Below are 13,327 nucleotides of genomic sequence, written 5' to 3' on the forward strand. Positions count from 1 at the left end.
ACCCTAGTTAGTAATTTAACTATATTTCCATAGATTTTTTTTAATGTCCATGACAACATATAATATGTAAGGAGCTTCCTCATTTATTTATGTCTACATAATAGAGAAGTTCTGTATTGATAGGCATTTTTTCTATTTCTAATTGTTTGCTGTTATTACAGGGATGCCATGAAATAACCTTGGACATGTGCCATGTTTCACATATGTATGTCTGCCTGTAGACTAGACATGAAAATGCTGGGTCAGACAGTATGTACATTGGTAATTTTGATTGATACTTCCAAATTACCCAACTTGGGCTTTTCCCAATGTGTACTCTCACGGACAGTGTAACACTGTTCCTGTTTCCCTACAGCACAATGGACATTGCTTTGAGTTAAGAAATGCAGATTACCTAGAGATCAAGGTAGGATACTGAATCATGGGGCCCCAAGTAACACTATTCACAAGACACACAAAGCACAACAGCCCAGTTTGAAAAATATTTCAAAGGAGGTAACTAGACCTCCAGTAGTACAAGAGAAGAAAGGAAGAAAAATCTTAGAAGAAGGAGTTTCCTACCTCAGTACTTAAGATTGGCATAAATTACAAGAGGAATAATGCCTTTCTTTGCAGGACCTAGGAGGAATGAGGTGCATGTAGCAATAGGGAAGCTGTGGGGAGAATAAAGGAAACCCTGAGATGGAGGAGTTGGCAACTAAGCAAATTAGTGTCCACTGGAGCTAGATGCTGGGATCTTTTCATTTCAGCACTTTATTTTTTAAAAGATTTAGCACAACTGTACATTTCTTTTTGGCCTCTTTTGCCCTCATCTCACTTAGAGTGAAGGTTTCTATGAGCTGGAACTGGGTAAATGTTCAACCTTACGATTGTTTCACTTAGCATTAATTTGTTAACCCTCCTCCATTAATGCAGATGGTCTTCATGATTCTTGTCTAAAACATTTAAACAAGCATCCTTGTGCAAATAGCTCTTGTTTTCTGTGTATTCTTTTTGTGAGATGAATTATGAAGATGAGGTGATTAGATTTCAGATCCTGAGTCTTTCCCAGTGGGGTTAAGCATGGACAGATTGTTCTTTGGAGAGCCCAGAGCTATCTCTAGTATTGTCAACAATGTACTCTTTTTTTTTTTTTTTTTAGTTTCAAGTATACAGTACATTGGTTAGATATTTATATAGTTTATGAAACGATCCCCCCCACCCCCGATTACTCTTATCTTCCCTCTGGCTTGACACATAGCCATTACATTACTGCTGACTGCATTCGCCATGCTGTGCTCCTTATCCCCGTGACCCTCTATCAACTACTAATTTGTACTTCTTTAACCCTTCCCCGCTTTCTCCCAGCACTCCCACCTCCCTCCCCTCTATTCATCACCAAATTGTCCTCTATATTTGTGAGTCTGTTTTTGATTAGTTTGTTCTTTTGTTCCTTAGATTCTGCTCATAAATGAAATCATATAGTATTTATCTTTTGCTGTCTGACTTAATTTCACTCAGCATTGTAACCTGTAGGTCCATCCATGTCATTGCAAATGTTAGGATTTCACCAAAACAATAATTTGTAAAGATCTGTGCACCCCAATATTCATGGCAGCACAGTTTACAATAGCCAAGATATGGAAGCAACCTAAATGCCCATCAACAGACGATTGGATAAAGAAGTTGTGGTTCACATATACAATGGAATATTATTCAACCATTAAAAAACAATGTACTCTTGTGCCTGCCTCCTGGTTTTGCCAACATCGATGGTTGGATTTTTTAAATTATTATTATTAATGGACTTTATTTCTTAGAGCTGTTTTAGGTTTACAGAAAAATTAAAGTACAGAGTGTTCCTATATACTTTCCTCCACATGCTGTTTCCAGTCCCCATATTACAGGCACACCTTGGAAATATTCCAGGTTCAGTTACAGACCACCACAATAAAGCAATATCGCAATAAAGTGAGTCACACAAAGTTATTGGTTTCCCAGTGCGTATAAAGTTATATTTGCACTATACTGTAGTCTATTAAGTATGCAGTAGTCTAGTCTAAAAAAACAGTGTGCATAACTTTTATTACTAAAAAATACTAACCATCTGAGCCTTCAGCAGGTCGTAATCTTTTTGCTGGTAGGGGTCTTGACTCTATGTTGATGGCTGTTGACTGATTAGGGTGGTGTTTGCAGAATGTTGGGGTAACTGTGGCAATTCCCTAAAATAAGACAATTAAGTTTGCAGCATTGATTGACTATTCCTTTCACGAATGATTTCTCTGTAGCATGCAATGCTGTTTGATAGCATTTTGCCCATCAGACTTTCAAAACTGGAGTCAGCCTTCTCAAATCCTGCTGCTGCTTTATCAACTAAGTTTATATAATATTCTAAAGTTTTTGTTGTCATTTTAACAATCTTCACCAGGAGTAGAGTCCATTTTAAGAAACCACTTGCTTTGTTCATCTATAAGAAGCAATTCATCATTCGTTAAAGTTCTATTCTGAGATTGCAACAATTCAGTCACATCTTCAGACTCCATTTCTAATTCTAGTTCTCTTGTTATTATCACCACATCCGCACTCACTTCCACTGCAGTCAAGTCTTGAACTCCTCAAAGTCATTCATGAGGGTAGGAATCAGCGTCTTCCAAACTCACGTTAACCGTTCATTCAGTAAGTTGCCACAAAGCATTAATTTGTAGACTAAAAGAAAAATGCAAAATCTGCAAAGCATAATAAAACAAGATATACTTGTATTAACATCTTGCATTTGTGTTGTGTATTTGCTACAGTTAATGAAACAATATCGATGCATTATTAACTAAAGTTTACATTATGGTTCACTCTTTATGTTGTGTAGTTTGGATTTTGACAAATGCCTTATGTCAGGTACACACCCTTATGTATCATGCAGAATAGTTTCACTGCCCTAAAAATGCCCTGTGCTCCACCTGTTCATTCCTTTTTCCCTCCCCCTGCACCCTTGGCAACTACTGATATTTTTACTATCTCTATAGTTTTACCTTTTCCAGAATGTCATATACTTGAACTCATAAAATATGTAGCCTTTTCAGATTGGCTTCTTTCACTTAGCAAAATGTATTTAAGGTTCTTCCATGTCTTTTTGTGAGTTAATAGCTCATTTCTTTTTATTGCTGAATAATATTCCATTTTATACATGTGTCAAAGTTTGTTTACTGAAGGACATTTTTGTTGCTTGCCATTTTGGGTAATTATGACTAAAGCTGCAGTAAATGTAAATTTTCAGCTCATTTGAGTAAACACCTAGGAGTAAGATTATTGGATTAAGTGGTAAGAGTATATTTAGCTTTGTAAGAAACTGCCAGACTGTCTTCCAAAGTATCATTTTGCTGTACCATTTTGCATTCCCACCAGCAATGAAGGAGAGAGTTCCTGTTGCTCCACATCCTCGCCAGCATTTGGTGGTGTCAGTGTTTTGAATTTTGGGCATTCAATAGGTGTGTAGGGGTATCTCATAGCCTATTGGATATTAATACTTTTACTTTAATTTTTGGTAATTTGACAAGTATAATGTTATGATTATTCTTTTTTTAAAATTATTCATGAAAATGAAACTTCTTTTGTATTATTTATGTACTATTTGTGTTTTTTTGCTTTTGAATTTATGTTTTTGCCTTATTTGTCCAGTGGGAATTTAATATTGTTCTTAGAAGTTTGTATATGTCTGCATGTATATTTTTACCAAATTTTTTAAATATGTGGCAAAATGCAAGTAACATAAAATTTACCATCTTAACCATTTTGAAGTATACAATTCAGTTGTCTGTGTTCTTAATATTATATCTTATTTTCTTTAATATTTTCCCCAGTACTGTTTTTTTTTTTCAAACCAACTCTTCTTTTAACTTGATTTTCTTTTGCTTCAAGAGCCTTCTCTTCCAGGCTGAGATGTGGATATTGTTCCATTTTGATGAAGTAATGAAATAAATTCAACATTTTTGTCCCAGGGTAATGTTTCTAAACAACTATGATGATCCGGTCTCTCCTGATGCTGATGGAATATTTTATTTTCAAATAGCCCTTCTTAAGCTAGTGGTGACCTCAAGCTGAATTCCAGAAACAATTCAGATGTAACTTCATCATATCTGTACTAAATTGCTTTTTGGTGTAAAGCAAATCCATAGGATAATCCTTCCAAAATGCCTTTATTCTGGACTTTTCTTTTCATGGACAAAAGGAGGGTTTGAAACTCAGCCATGATTGGTTGATAATTCAATTTTTAAGTTATCTGTTTTAGTTTAAATGAATTCTTGTTGTAGTAAAGGGGTCTGCATTTTCACTGCCCTTTTGAAATTGAAAATAATTCACTTTGCCTAATTACTCCTTTTTCTGTGACTAATTCAAATCTATAAAATTATAGTAGCCAAATAGGAACCATACTAAAAAGCGATTTGGGCTTTTAATATCAGTGTGCCTTTTGGCAGGAGATGCTTAGCTGATGTTTTTAATATTTGTTAGGTTAATGCAAGTTTCTGTTATTAATTTCCTGTTTTCTCTTTAGTGTTTGGAAACCCATAGAACCAAGCCTATTTCACTAGAGGTTTTATGTGTGCATTGAAGTATATTTTCTATAATAACAAATACTGAATAAATTTACTACAGCTTTTCCAAATCTGGTTCTAATTTGCTGCTCGATTCTCTCAGTCTTAATCCTTCCCAACCTTGTGTCACTTTGTCCTCTCTCAGTTTTCTTTGTTTCCAAATGAGGAATTCTCTGAGTGAAAATTATGTCATTTTTCCTCCCAAAGTTAAACAGTCTTCTCTTTCCAAACGATTTTTTTTTTTTCATCTAAATTATAGTTCCCCTCCAGGCTGGCTGAGATAGAATATAAAAAGCCTTGTTCCAAATATCCAGGGAGTTCTGTTTGGCGGAAAATGATGGAATAGTGAGCAGGTGCCTGTAGTCAAGGAGAAGCCCTGCTTCGGTGTGAAACAGATTAGATCTAAACCATGACAAAGTGGAGAAACACAAATATATGGCTACTCTTAAGTTTCCTGTATTTTATCTCTCTAATATTTCTGCTTGAGGAGGTAATTTTAGCACATCTTATTTCATAGATCCAAGTATCTAAAAAGTTTTTCTAAATGTGATCTTTCCCCAGTAATTATAATTTATGTTTTTACATTGGAAACACATTTATATATTATGAAGCCATAGGGCTATTTCCTGCATCAGAGCAAACAATAGGTTAATTTCATTTAAAAATACAACGAACTGGACTTGCTAGTTCTGGGAGAGTCAGGAGTGCTCCCTTTTTGACCCTACCTTTTGTCATGGCTCTTTTTCCCACCTCTCCCCAGTCTATCTTACCCCTATACCCAGCTCAGGTCGTTGGGGAGCAGTTAAACCTTATACCTGGCCCCACTCCTTCTCTGCCCTTTCTAGAGGGCCACAGGAGTTATAAATCTAAAATGTCAAGTGTAGGCAGAAACTGCTAAGACACAGCAATCCTGAGGCCTCTTTTTTTTGGCTTTGCCAGTTTCTCTGTTGTCAGTTTAGTACTAGCATAGGATTCAGAGAAAACCATCATTTGATGAAAGGGAGAAAAATGGCAATCAGATACTTGTACATGCTTGGCAACCACAAAGTACCTTCTTATCACCTGCATCCAGGCTTGTTGGAAGGCAGCTTCAGAGATCAGAAAAGGTTAGAAAGCAAGAAGAATGGACTGTTTAAAAGGCTTATATTGTGACATAAGGAGGAAAATTGAATATTTTGCCTGGACATGTAAAGGACGTGTAAAGGAATGGAAATTTGTTTTCTTTGAGTCTAGGAAGTATGATTTTGGGAAATGTGTCTACCAGCTATTTCTCTTTCCATTGTGGTCCGGTCAGAAAGGACTGTGTGTAAGTTGCAGTGGGCAAGATGAAAGTTAAACAACCAATATTCAAGTGTTCTGAACGCTGATGTTGTGTCACAGTGGATTAGCAGAAGGAAGAAATAACTAGATATTGAGAGGTATGGGGCCAGCCTTCCTGGCTTTGAATCCTTGCTTTAGCACTTACTAGCTAGGGGAATTTGGGAGATAAATTACTTCACCTCTAAGCCTCAGTCATGTCATCTGTAAAATGGGGATAATGTACCTATTTCCTCATAGAATTATTTTTAAGATTAAAAGACTTAATGCAGGTAAAGTTCTTTGAACAGCAGCTGGTACATATTAAGGGCTATATATGTGATAAATATGATTAGCATAAGCAATGGAAAGGATTTTAGGGTGATCAGGACAATACTTCATTTTACAGATTGGTTGGCTGTCACAGGAAGTAGAATCAAGAAGACATTTCTGTAGACTTCTGGTCCAAGGCTGTTGCCACTACTCTTGGCTATGTTTTAGAAATACCCTTTGCTTCAAAAGCATTTTCATTTAGGCTCCTCTTCCATCCCCTCTTCCTCAGAGCCAATATTTCCAGAGTACCTGTATACCTGCACTGTGTAAATGCTAACGTATGTGAGACCTCATTTAATCCTTGCAGCAATCTGTGAAGGAGGTGTCACTATTATCCCCATTTTTGAGAAGTGGCATCTGAGGCTCAAAGAGATTCAGTTACTTGCCCAAGAGTACACAGCTTTGAAGAGGTAGAGCCTATGCTAGAACCCAGGCTGTCTGACTCCAGAGCCATAGATATTCCTCAGAAAGTCCCAATAGAGTATAGATGAGCTAAATTAAGGCATCCATTGCTGCAGCAGTTATAGGGCCCAGCCATAAAGATTTGAGGTGAATTCATAATCCCTTCTAACCTATAGTCTGCTTTTTTTTCAGATTTAGGTCCTTCATATGTTTCCTTATTTCTGACCCAATGCTATAACATAAAAACAGGTTACCAAAAGGATTTCTATCCCTGATAAAAAAAAAAAAAAAAAAAAGAGTTTCTCTCCCCGATAAAGAGAATGAATGTCCAGGGTCATGGAGCAGACTAAGAGAGGCCATGACCAGAGCTTTTATGAGATTGGGAGTGATCAGGGCTCTGAGCCAGGTTGAGAACACTGCCAGGGTCATAGTAGACTGAAAAAGATGGGTCAGATGTTAGAATTCCCACCTAGACCAGTGGTTCTTTACCTTTTATCTCTATAAGTCTCTGATGACAATCTGGGACTCCCTCCTCTTCAGAAAAATGCTCAAGCACGCATACTATTTTCAGGTGGCTTCAGGGTTCGTAAACTCCCAGTAAAAACCTCTATATTAGGCAGTGTAGTAAAGTACTGAAGAGCATATTTTGGAGCCAGATGGCCTGAGTTCAAATCCTCCTCTCCCACTTATTAGCTGTGCAACCTTAATGTTTAGCTAAGCAAGTTACTTCATGTCTTGGGCTTCAATTTCCTCAACTGTAAAATGAAGATAATAGTGTTTAGTTATAGAATTCTTGTGAGGATTAAATGAGTAACTATGTGTAGTACATTGCTTAGTACGTTGTAGGTTAGCCCTGTAGTGGTATTCACTATTAGTGGTAGTAGTTTTGTGATCCCTGGAGCTTAACCTGTTCAGTAAATGTTTATGGACAGAATGAATAAATAAGAATTGTAGTGGAGATGTCAGGTCTAGAGTAGAGCATCCCAACCAGTGTGTCGCACATGGGCTATAGTTAAGATATTGATCCACTCAGCCCTTGGGGCTGCCAAAGCTCCAGCTGGTGTTGCTTCTGGCTTCAAGCAGCAACATCCAGTGTGACATACAAATATCCCTCTTTCTGTGTGCCCTGATGTGAAAAAGTTTTGGCAGTTAGCAGGTAGTGAGGATCAAATAGCCAGTCCAAATTTCAAGTACAGGAGAATTCTTTGGATGGGTGGCAAAGAGAATCAACTGCTGAACCTGGAGCAGTGGTTTCGCAAGTGTGGGCTCTCCAGCTCCAGTAGGTGCCATGCTATGACATGCAGAGGAAGTCCTGCCAGCAGGATGCTTCAGTGTTTCCTTCTTCACATACGAGGACCCTGTGAGTCACTCTGCCAGGATTCATGGAGAGCCCACAGTGAACCAGAAACCAGGCTGCCGCCAGAAGTCCTGTGTAGGCAACAAATGTTGAAGATAGTGATAAGATCTAAAGTAAGTGACTCCAGAAGTGTGAGTGCTAGGAAGAGGTAGTGCCCAGGGCTGCAGGGACATAAAAGGGGACCCAGCCTTGCCTGCAAAGTGGATTCTAAGGACAATAGGAAGCCATTGAAGAGTTTTAATCAAGGAAGTGGTAAATTTAGGTTTGTTCTTTTTTTTTAAGTCACCCTGACACAATATTACAAAATTAATAGGAAACAGGCAAGAGTTTGAGGACATGCATTAGGAGACTCTTACAGTAGTCAAGAGATGAGAGGTACCTAGACTTTTTTTTATTGAAGTACGATTTACATACAATACTACATTAGTTTCAGGTATACAACAATAATGATTTGACATTCATATACATTGCAAAATGATCACAATAAATCTAGTTAACATCCCTCACCACACATAATTACAATTTTTTTTTCTAGTGAGAACTTTTGGGATTTAGCAACTTTCAAATGTGCAACATAGTATTATTAACTGTTGTCGCCATGCTGTACATTATGTTCCCAAAACTTATTTATTTTATAACTGGAGATTGTACCTTTTGACTCCCTTTACCCATTTTGCCCATATCCAGTCTCTATCTTCTAGCAATCACCAATCTGTTCTCTGTATCTATGAGCTTGAATTTGGTTTATTGTTTTGGGGTTTTTTTTTTTTAGATTCCACATATGAAATTATACAGTATTTGTCTCTGTCTGACTTATTTCACTTGGTATAATGCCCTCAAGGTCCCTCCATATTGTCACAAATGGCAAGATTTTATTTCTTTTCTATGGCTGAATAATGTTCCCTTGTAATATATATACCACACTTTCTTTATTCATTCATCCTTCCATAGACACTTCGGTTGTTTCCATATCTTGGCCATTGTAAATTATGCTGCAATGAACTTGTGAGTGCACATACTGTTTTGAGTTAGTATTTTCATTGTCTTTGGATAAATACCAAGAAGTGGAATTGCTAGGTCATATTGATTTTTGAGGGACCTTCATACTATTTTCCATAATAGCTACACCAATTCACATTCCTGCCAACAGTGCACAAGAGTTCTCTTTCTCCACATCCTCGCCAACACTTGTTATGTCTTGTGTTTTTGATAATAACCATTCTAACAGGTATGAAGGGATATATCTTTGTGGTTTTGATTTGAATTTCTCTGATGATTAGGGATTCTGAGATCTTTTCATGTGTCTGTAGGCTATCAATATGTCTTTTTTGGAAAAATGTCTATTCAGATCTTCCCATTTTTAATCATGTTTAATTTTTTTGCTGTTGAATTGTATGAGTTCTTTATATATTTTAGATATTAAGCCCTTATCAGATAAATGATTCGCGGATTTTTCCCCCCATTCAGTAGGTTGCCTTTTCATTTTGTTGATGGTTTCCTTTACTATGCAGAAGCTTTTTAGTATAATGTAATCTCACTTGTTTATTTTTGTTTTCGTTACCTTTGTTTTTGGTGTCAAATTCAAAAAATCATTGCCAAAACTGATGTCAAGGATCATACAGCCTCTGTTTTAGGAGTTTAATGGTTTCAGGTCTTACATTCAAGTCTTTAATCCATTTTGAGTCGATTTTTGTGTATGGTATAAGATAGTAATATACCTAGACTTTTGAAGAAAAAGAAAGAATTAAGGAAGACCTCGGTGATTCTGGGTGGCTGGAGGTGTCATCCCCAGGATAGAGAATCCTGGAAGTAGTAGAACAGTTCTGGGTTTGGGGGATTTGGTTGGGAACTTGTTCCATCTGTGTGATGTTCACTGAGAATGGCCAGTAAGGCCAGTGGATGAGTGGATCTGAACACAGGAGAGATGTTTGAATAGTCAGAACCAGCAGCAGTGGTGTTGGCTGCCTGCCTTCAAGTGGGCTCCCTTCCAAGGGAAGCGAGTTTAAAAGTGGATTTTGACCAATGAGATCTTAATTTTCAACCAGTTTAGCTAGCATGCTTCTCTTTTACACCCCAGTTTTAGAATTCTTAAATGTGTATATTTTGAACTCTCTTCATAAAGACCACCATAGTTCTCTTTGTTGAAGAATTTGTCCCTTTTTCTTGTCTACCCCATTCACTCTTTACTTATGTGTCCTTGCAGCGAGAAGAAGCTATGCAACTCAAAATGCGAAACTGTTCATTTTCTCAGATTTGTGACCAGGACAGAAATCTCTGACCTCCGCTGGGGCTCTTGGTGCTGGCCAGAAGCCAACTTCATGTCTGAGTGCGCAAGCAGCAGTTTGCCATGGAGAGCTTGGGGCTGCAGACGGTGACCCTCAGTGATGGGACGATGGCCTATGTCCAGCAAGCTGTCAAAGGCGAGTATTTACAGGGACCTCTAAATCCTTCTCTGTCCCCCAGACTCTGAAGAGGAGTGTCCCCTTTCATGAATATCACCCCCACCCTGCCCTCCCACACACTCGCCACTACTTACTCTGCAAGAGAATCTCTTGAGGTAATTGATGAAAAAGGAACTCTTTAAAATAAAATGCCCTATGGCCTTGCCACCTTGAACAAGCCTGATGCCATCTGATCTCGGAAGCTAAGCAGGGTCAGGCCTGGTTAGTACTTGGATGGGAGACCACCTAGGAAGATCGTTTATAAATAAAAAGTAAGGGATTATAAGATGACAAGGTCCTTGCAATCTGTGAGGTCAACCAAGGGTTGCCTCACCTAAAAAAAAAATAATAATAATAAAATAAAATAAAATGCCATCTAGGCAGACTAGAAAATCAAACTAGCCCAGCTTTAGGAGCCAAGATCTCTGAGAGGCAGAATTTCTTACATGTGAGGAATTCCTTACATACTGAGTAGTTTATAAATATTTTTGGAATAGATGAATGCAGTGCTAGCTATGATTTCCTACTTTTCACATACTCCCAGTCCAGTTTCTTAATTCAAGCAAGTTTAATCACTCAAACTATCTACTAAGCATCAACCATGTACAAGATACTCTTCTAGGTTCAGAAAGGGACACCCAAGCATAGATCTCATGCCTTAGGCCTCACTAAGTTTGCCAGAAATAAAAAATACATGGCACACAGTTAAATTTGAATTGCAGATAAACAATGAATAATTTTGTAGTAGAAGTATGTCCCAAATACTTCATGGGATAGACATGTATAAACATGAGATTAAATGCTAAAAATACTGAAATAATAACACTAAGTACTAAAAAAATACACTGTATATCTGAAATTCATATTTACCTGAAATTTGATTCTCAAGGAACTTAAAACTAAAGTGGGTATGGCATTAGAATAGAATGTTGTTGAAGGGCAAGGCCTTTGAGTCAGGAACACTTAACCTTCACCACCGGCTCCTTTCTCTCCAGCATTCTCAGGAATGCCAGATGACATGTGTATCTTCCTTGTACAGCACTGGGTAAACACTGCCTCATTCCTACTTATTTTGCCTTTTCTGGACTCTGTGAGCACTCCTCATGACTGCATTGCCATTGCAATATTGCCCTCTCTCATTTCAACACATTGTCAAAATGTATTTCAATTCCCAAGTTTACAGATAATTTGTTTGTTAATTTCATTAAATTGTCTGTTTCCTGATGATGACAAAGAGGCCCCTAAATCTCATCAGTAAGCTCTTTCCATAGGGTGGGGGTTGCTGTCTGGAAAGGTTTCTTGTCAAAAGCTATGTTGTATGGGTCTGGCTGGCTTAGTTTTTTTTAATGGAACTTCTCTAGAATACTTTGGAAGCCCCAAACCCTCTGTTTGCACACTTCCTATCGCAGGCCTTGCCTCTCTGCTACAGTCTCAGTGGGATGTAAGAATTTAGGAACTATATAGATATGGTTGTGTTTATTCTATGGACCCAGTTATTTTGCATGCTTTAGTATTCTGCTATGAATTAATCGTTGAATGAGTAAGTAAAAGGCAGGTGGCCACACTTGGCCTGAGAAAGCCACATTCTTTTCTTATGTCTGGGTCTCTTTGCCTCCCCCACTTCATTGTTTATATCTTACTTTCATCACTCTTCCTGGCTCCATTCTCTGCCCTTTCCACGGTGCTGCAGATGTCACACAACTGAGGGTAGAGCTGATACAGAACTGCACTGTCCCTAGGGGCTTTCTCTCTGATGTGCTTCTCTGAGCATTTCATCTCTGTCAGCAGGCAGCTCTGTCTGGGCCCAGCTGAGCCAGCAAGAAGCCCTAAAATTTTATGAGATTTGTCTATAAAAGAGTGAGTATAAAACATGCCATTCAAACCTGACACTTTTGAGAGTGGAAGAGTGTGCTTTGAGTAAATGCACTGGGATCATTCCAAACAGGAATGTATGGTCGCCTCTCTGTAATGCGATATGAGGGACATGTCGGTCAGCTCTTCTCCCCTGCCACACCGCCCCGCCCCCGCCCCACCTTCGTAGTCTCCGATTGTTAGAGGAAATTCTAGTCCAAAATTTTTCCTTAGCCAATATTACACATTTCAAAATATATTTTAAATTAACATGTAAATTACATAGGTTAAATGTATATTTGTAAAATATATGTAGTGTGTTTAATATGGATTTACTGTAAGATTAAGGATAGTATTGGAAATACAGAGGTGTGAATAAAAGTTCATGATGGCTCTACACTAAAAAAAAATTTTTTCTCAAATAACTCTTCTCAGCATTTGGTTTTCTGCCTTAAAGCAACATCTACTCTGCTAACAGAGGCTTTCCTGATGCTTTCAGAACCCCCAAGTACTGGTGCCCCTGTCAGGACAGATAAGGTGTTAAAATGCAGAGTTGCCTGCTGCTCACTGGGTAGGAAGGAAAAGAGGGATCTCTTTCCCCTCATTTCAACTGCTTTTCTCTTCTACTTCTTATTTTTGTCTCCATCTTACCTCCCTTCAACTGGGTTGTAGAACTGTCAATTACTGACCCAAGAAGACCCAGTTTGGGACAAGTTTGGGAATTCCTCTGAGGAAGAGACATCAACAAAGAGTTGGGCCCGAAGTAACTGCATGGTCCTTTACCTAAATCATAAGAGCTCAAATTCCTAAACCTGAAACTTGAAAGGAATGAACAAAATACTTGTCGTTAACTTCAATCTCCCTTTCCTTCTTCCCTTTCTCACTTTCTTTCCGCATTCACCCTTCTCAAACTCACAGGACACAGGGAGGGGCCTATCTAATTCTAAGTCTAAATTTAAGAGCCTTTTGCTCTTAGAAGGGCTTTCCAGTAAGGATCTGAGATAAAAGAAGGATAGTATCTTAAGTCTGGAGTCTTGTTAATTTTTATAGTGCTTGTTTTGTTGCCTTAGGTGAGTCAGTTT

General features: G+C 38.1%; 1 protein-coding gene across 5 annotated transcripts in view; it reads left to right on the forward strand.

Annotated features, from left to right (window-relative positions):
- The window catches only part of ZNF76 (zinc finger protein 76), a 32,000-nt gene that overhangs the window by 7,772 nt on the left and 10,901 nt on the right, over positions 1-13,327 (forward strand). For all 5 annotated transcript variants that reach the window (XM_016146911.2, XM_016146910.2, XM_016146914.2 and 2 more), the window contains one exon: positions 10,205-10,373. In XM_016146911.2, the coding sequence (XP_016002397.2) occupies positions 10,301-10,373 (73 nt within the window). In that variant the 5' untranslated portion in view covers positions 10,205-10,300. The remainder of the gene's footprint in view (positions 1-10,204; positions 10,374-13,327) is intronic.

The sequence above is a fragment of the Rousettus aegyptiacus genome, unplaced genomic scaffold (genome assembly GCF_014176215.1).
Source record: "Rousettus aegyptiacus isolate mRouAeg1 unplaced genomic scaffold, mRouAeg1.p scaffold_m13_p_1, whole genome shotgun sequence".
Taxonomy (NCBI): domain Eukaryota; kingdom Metazoa; phylum Chordata; class Mammalia; order Chiroptera; family Pteropodidae; genus Rousettus; species Rousettus aegyptiacus.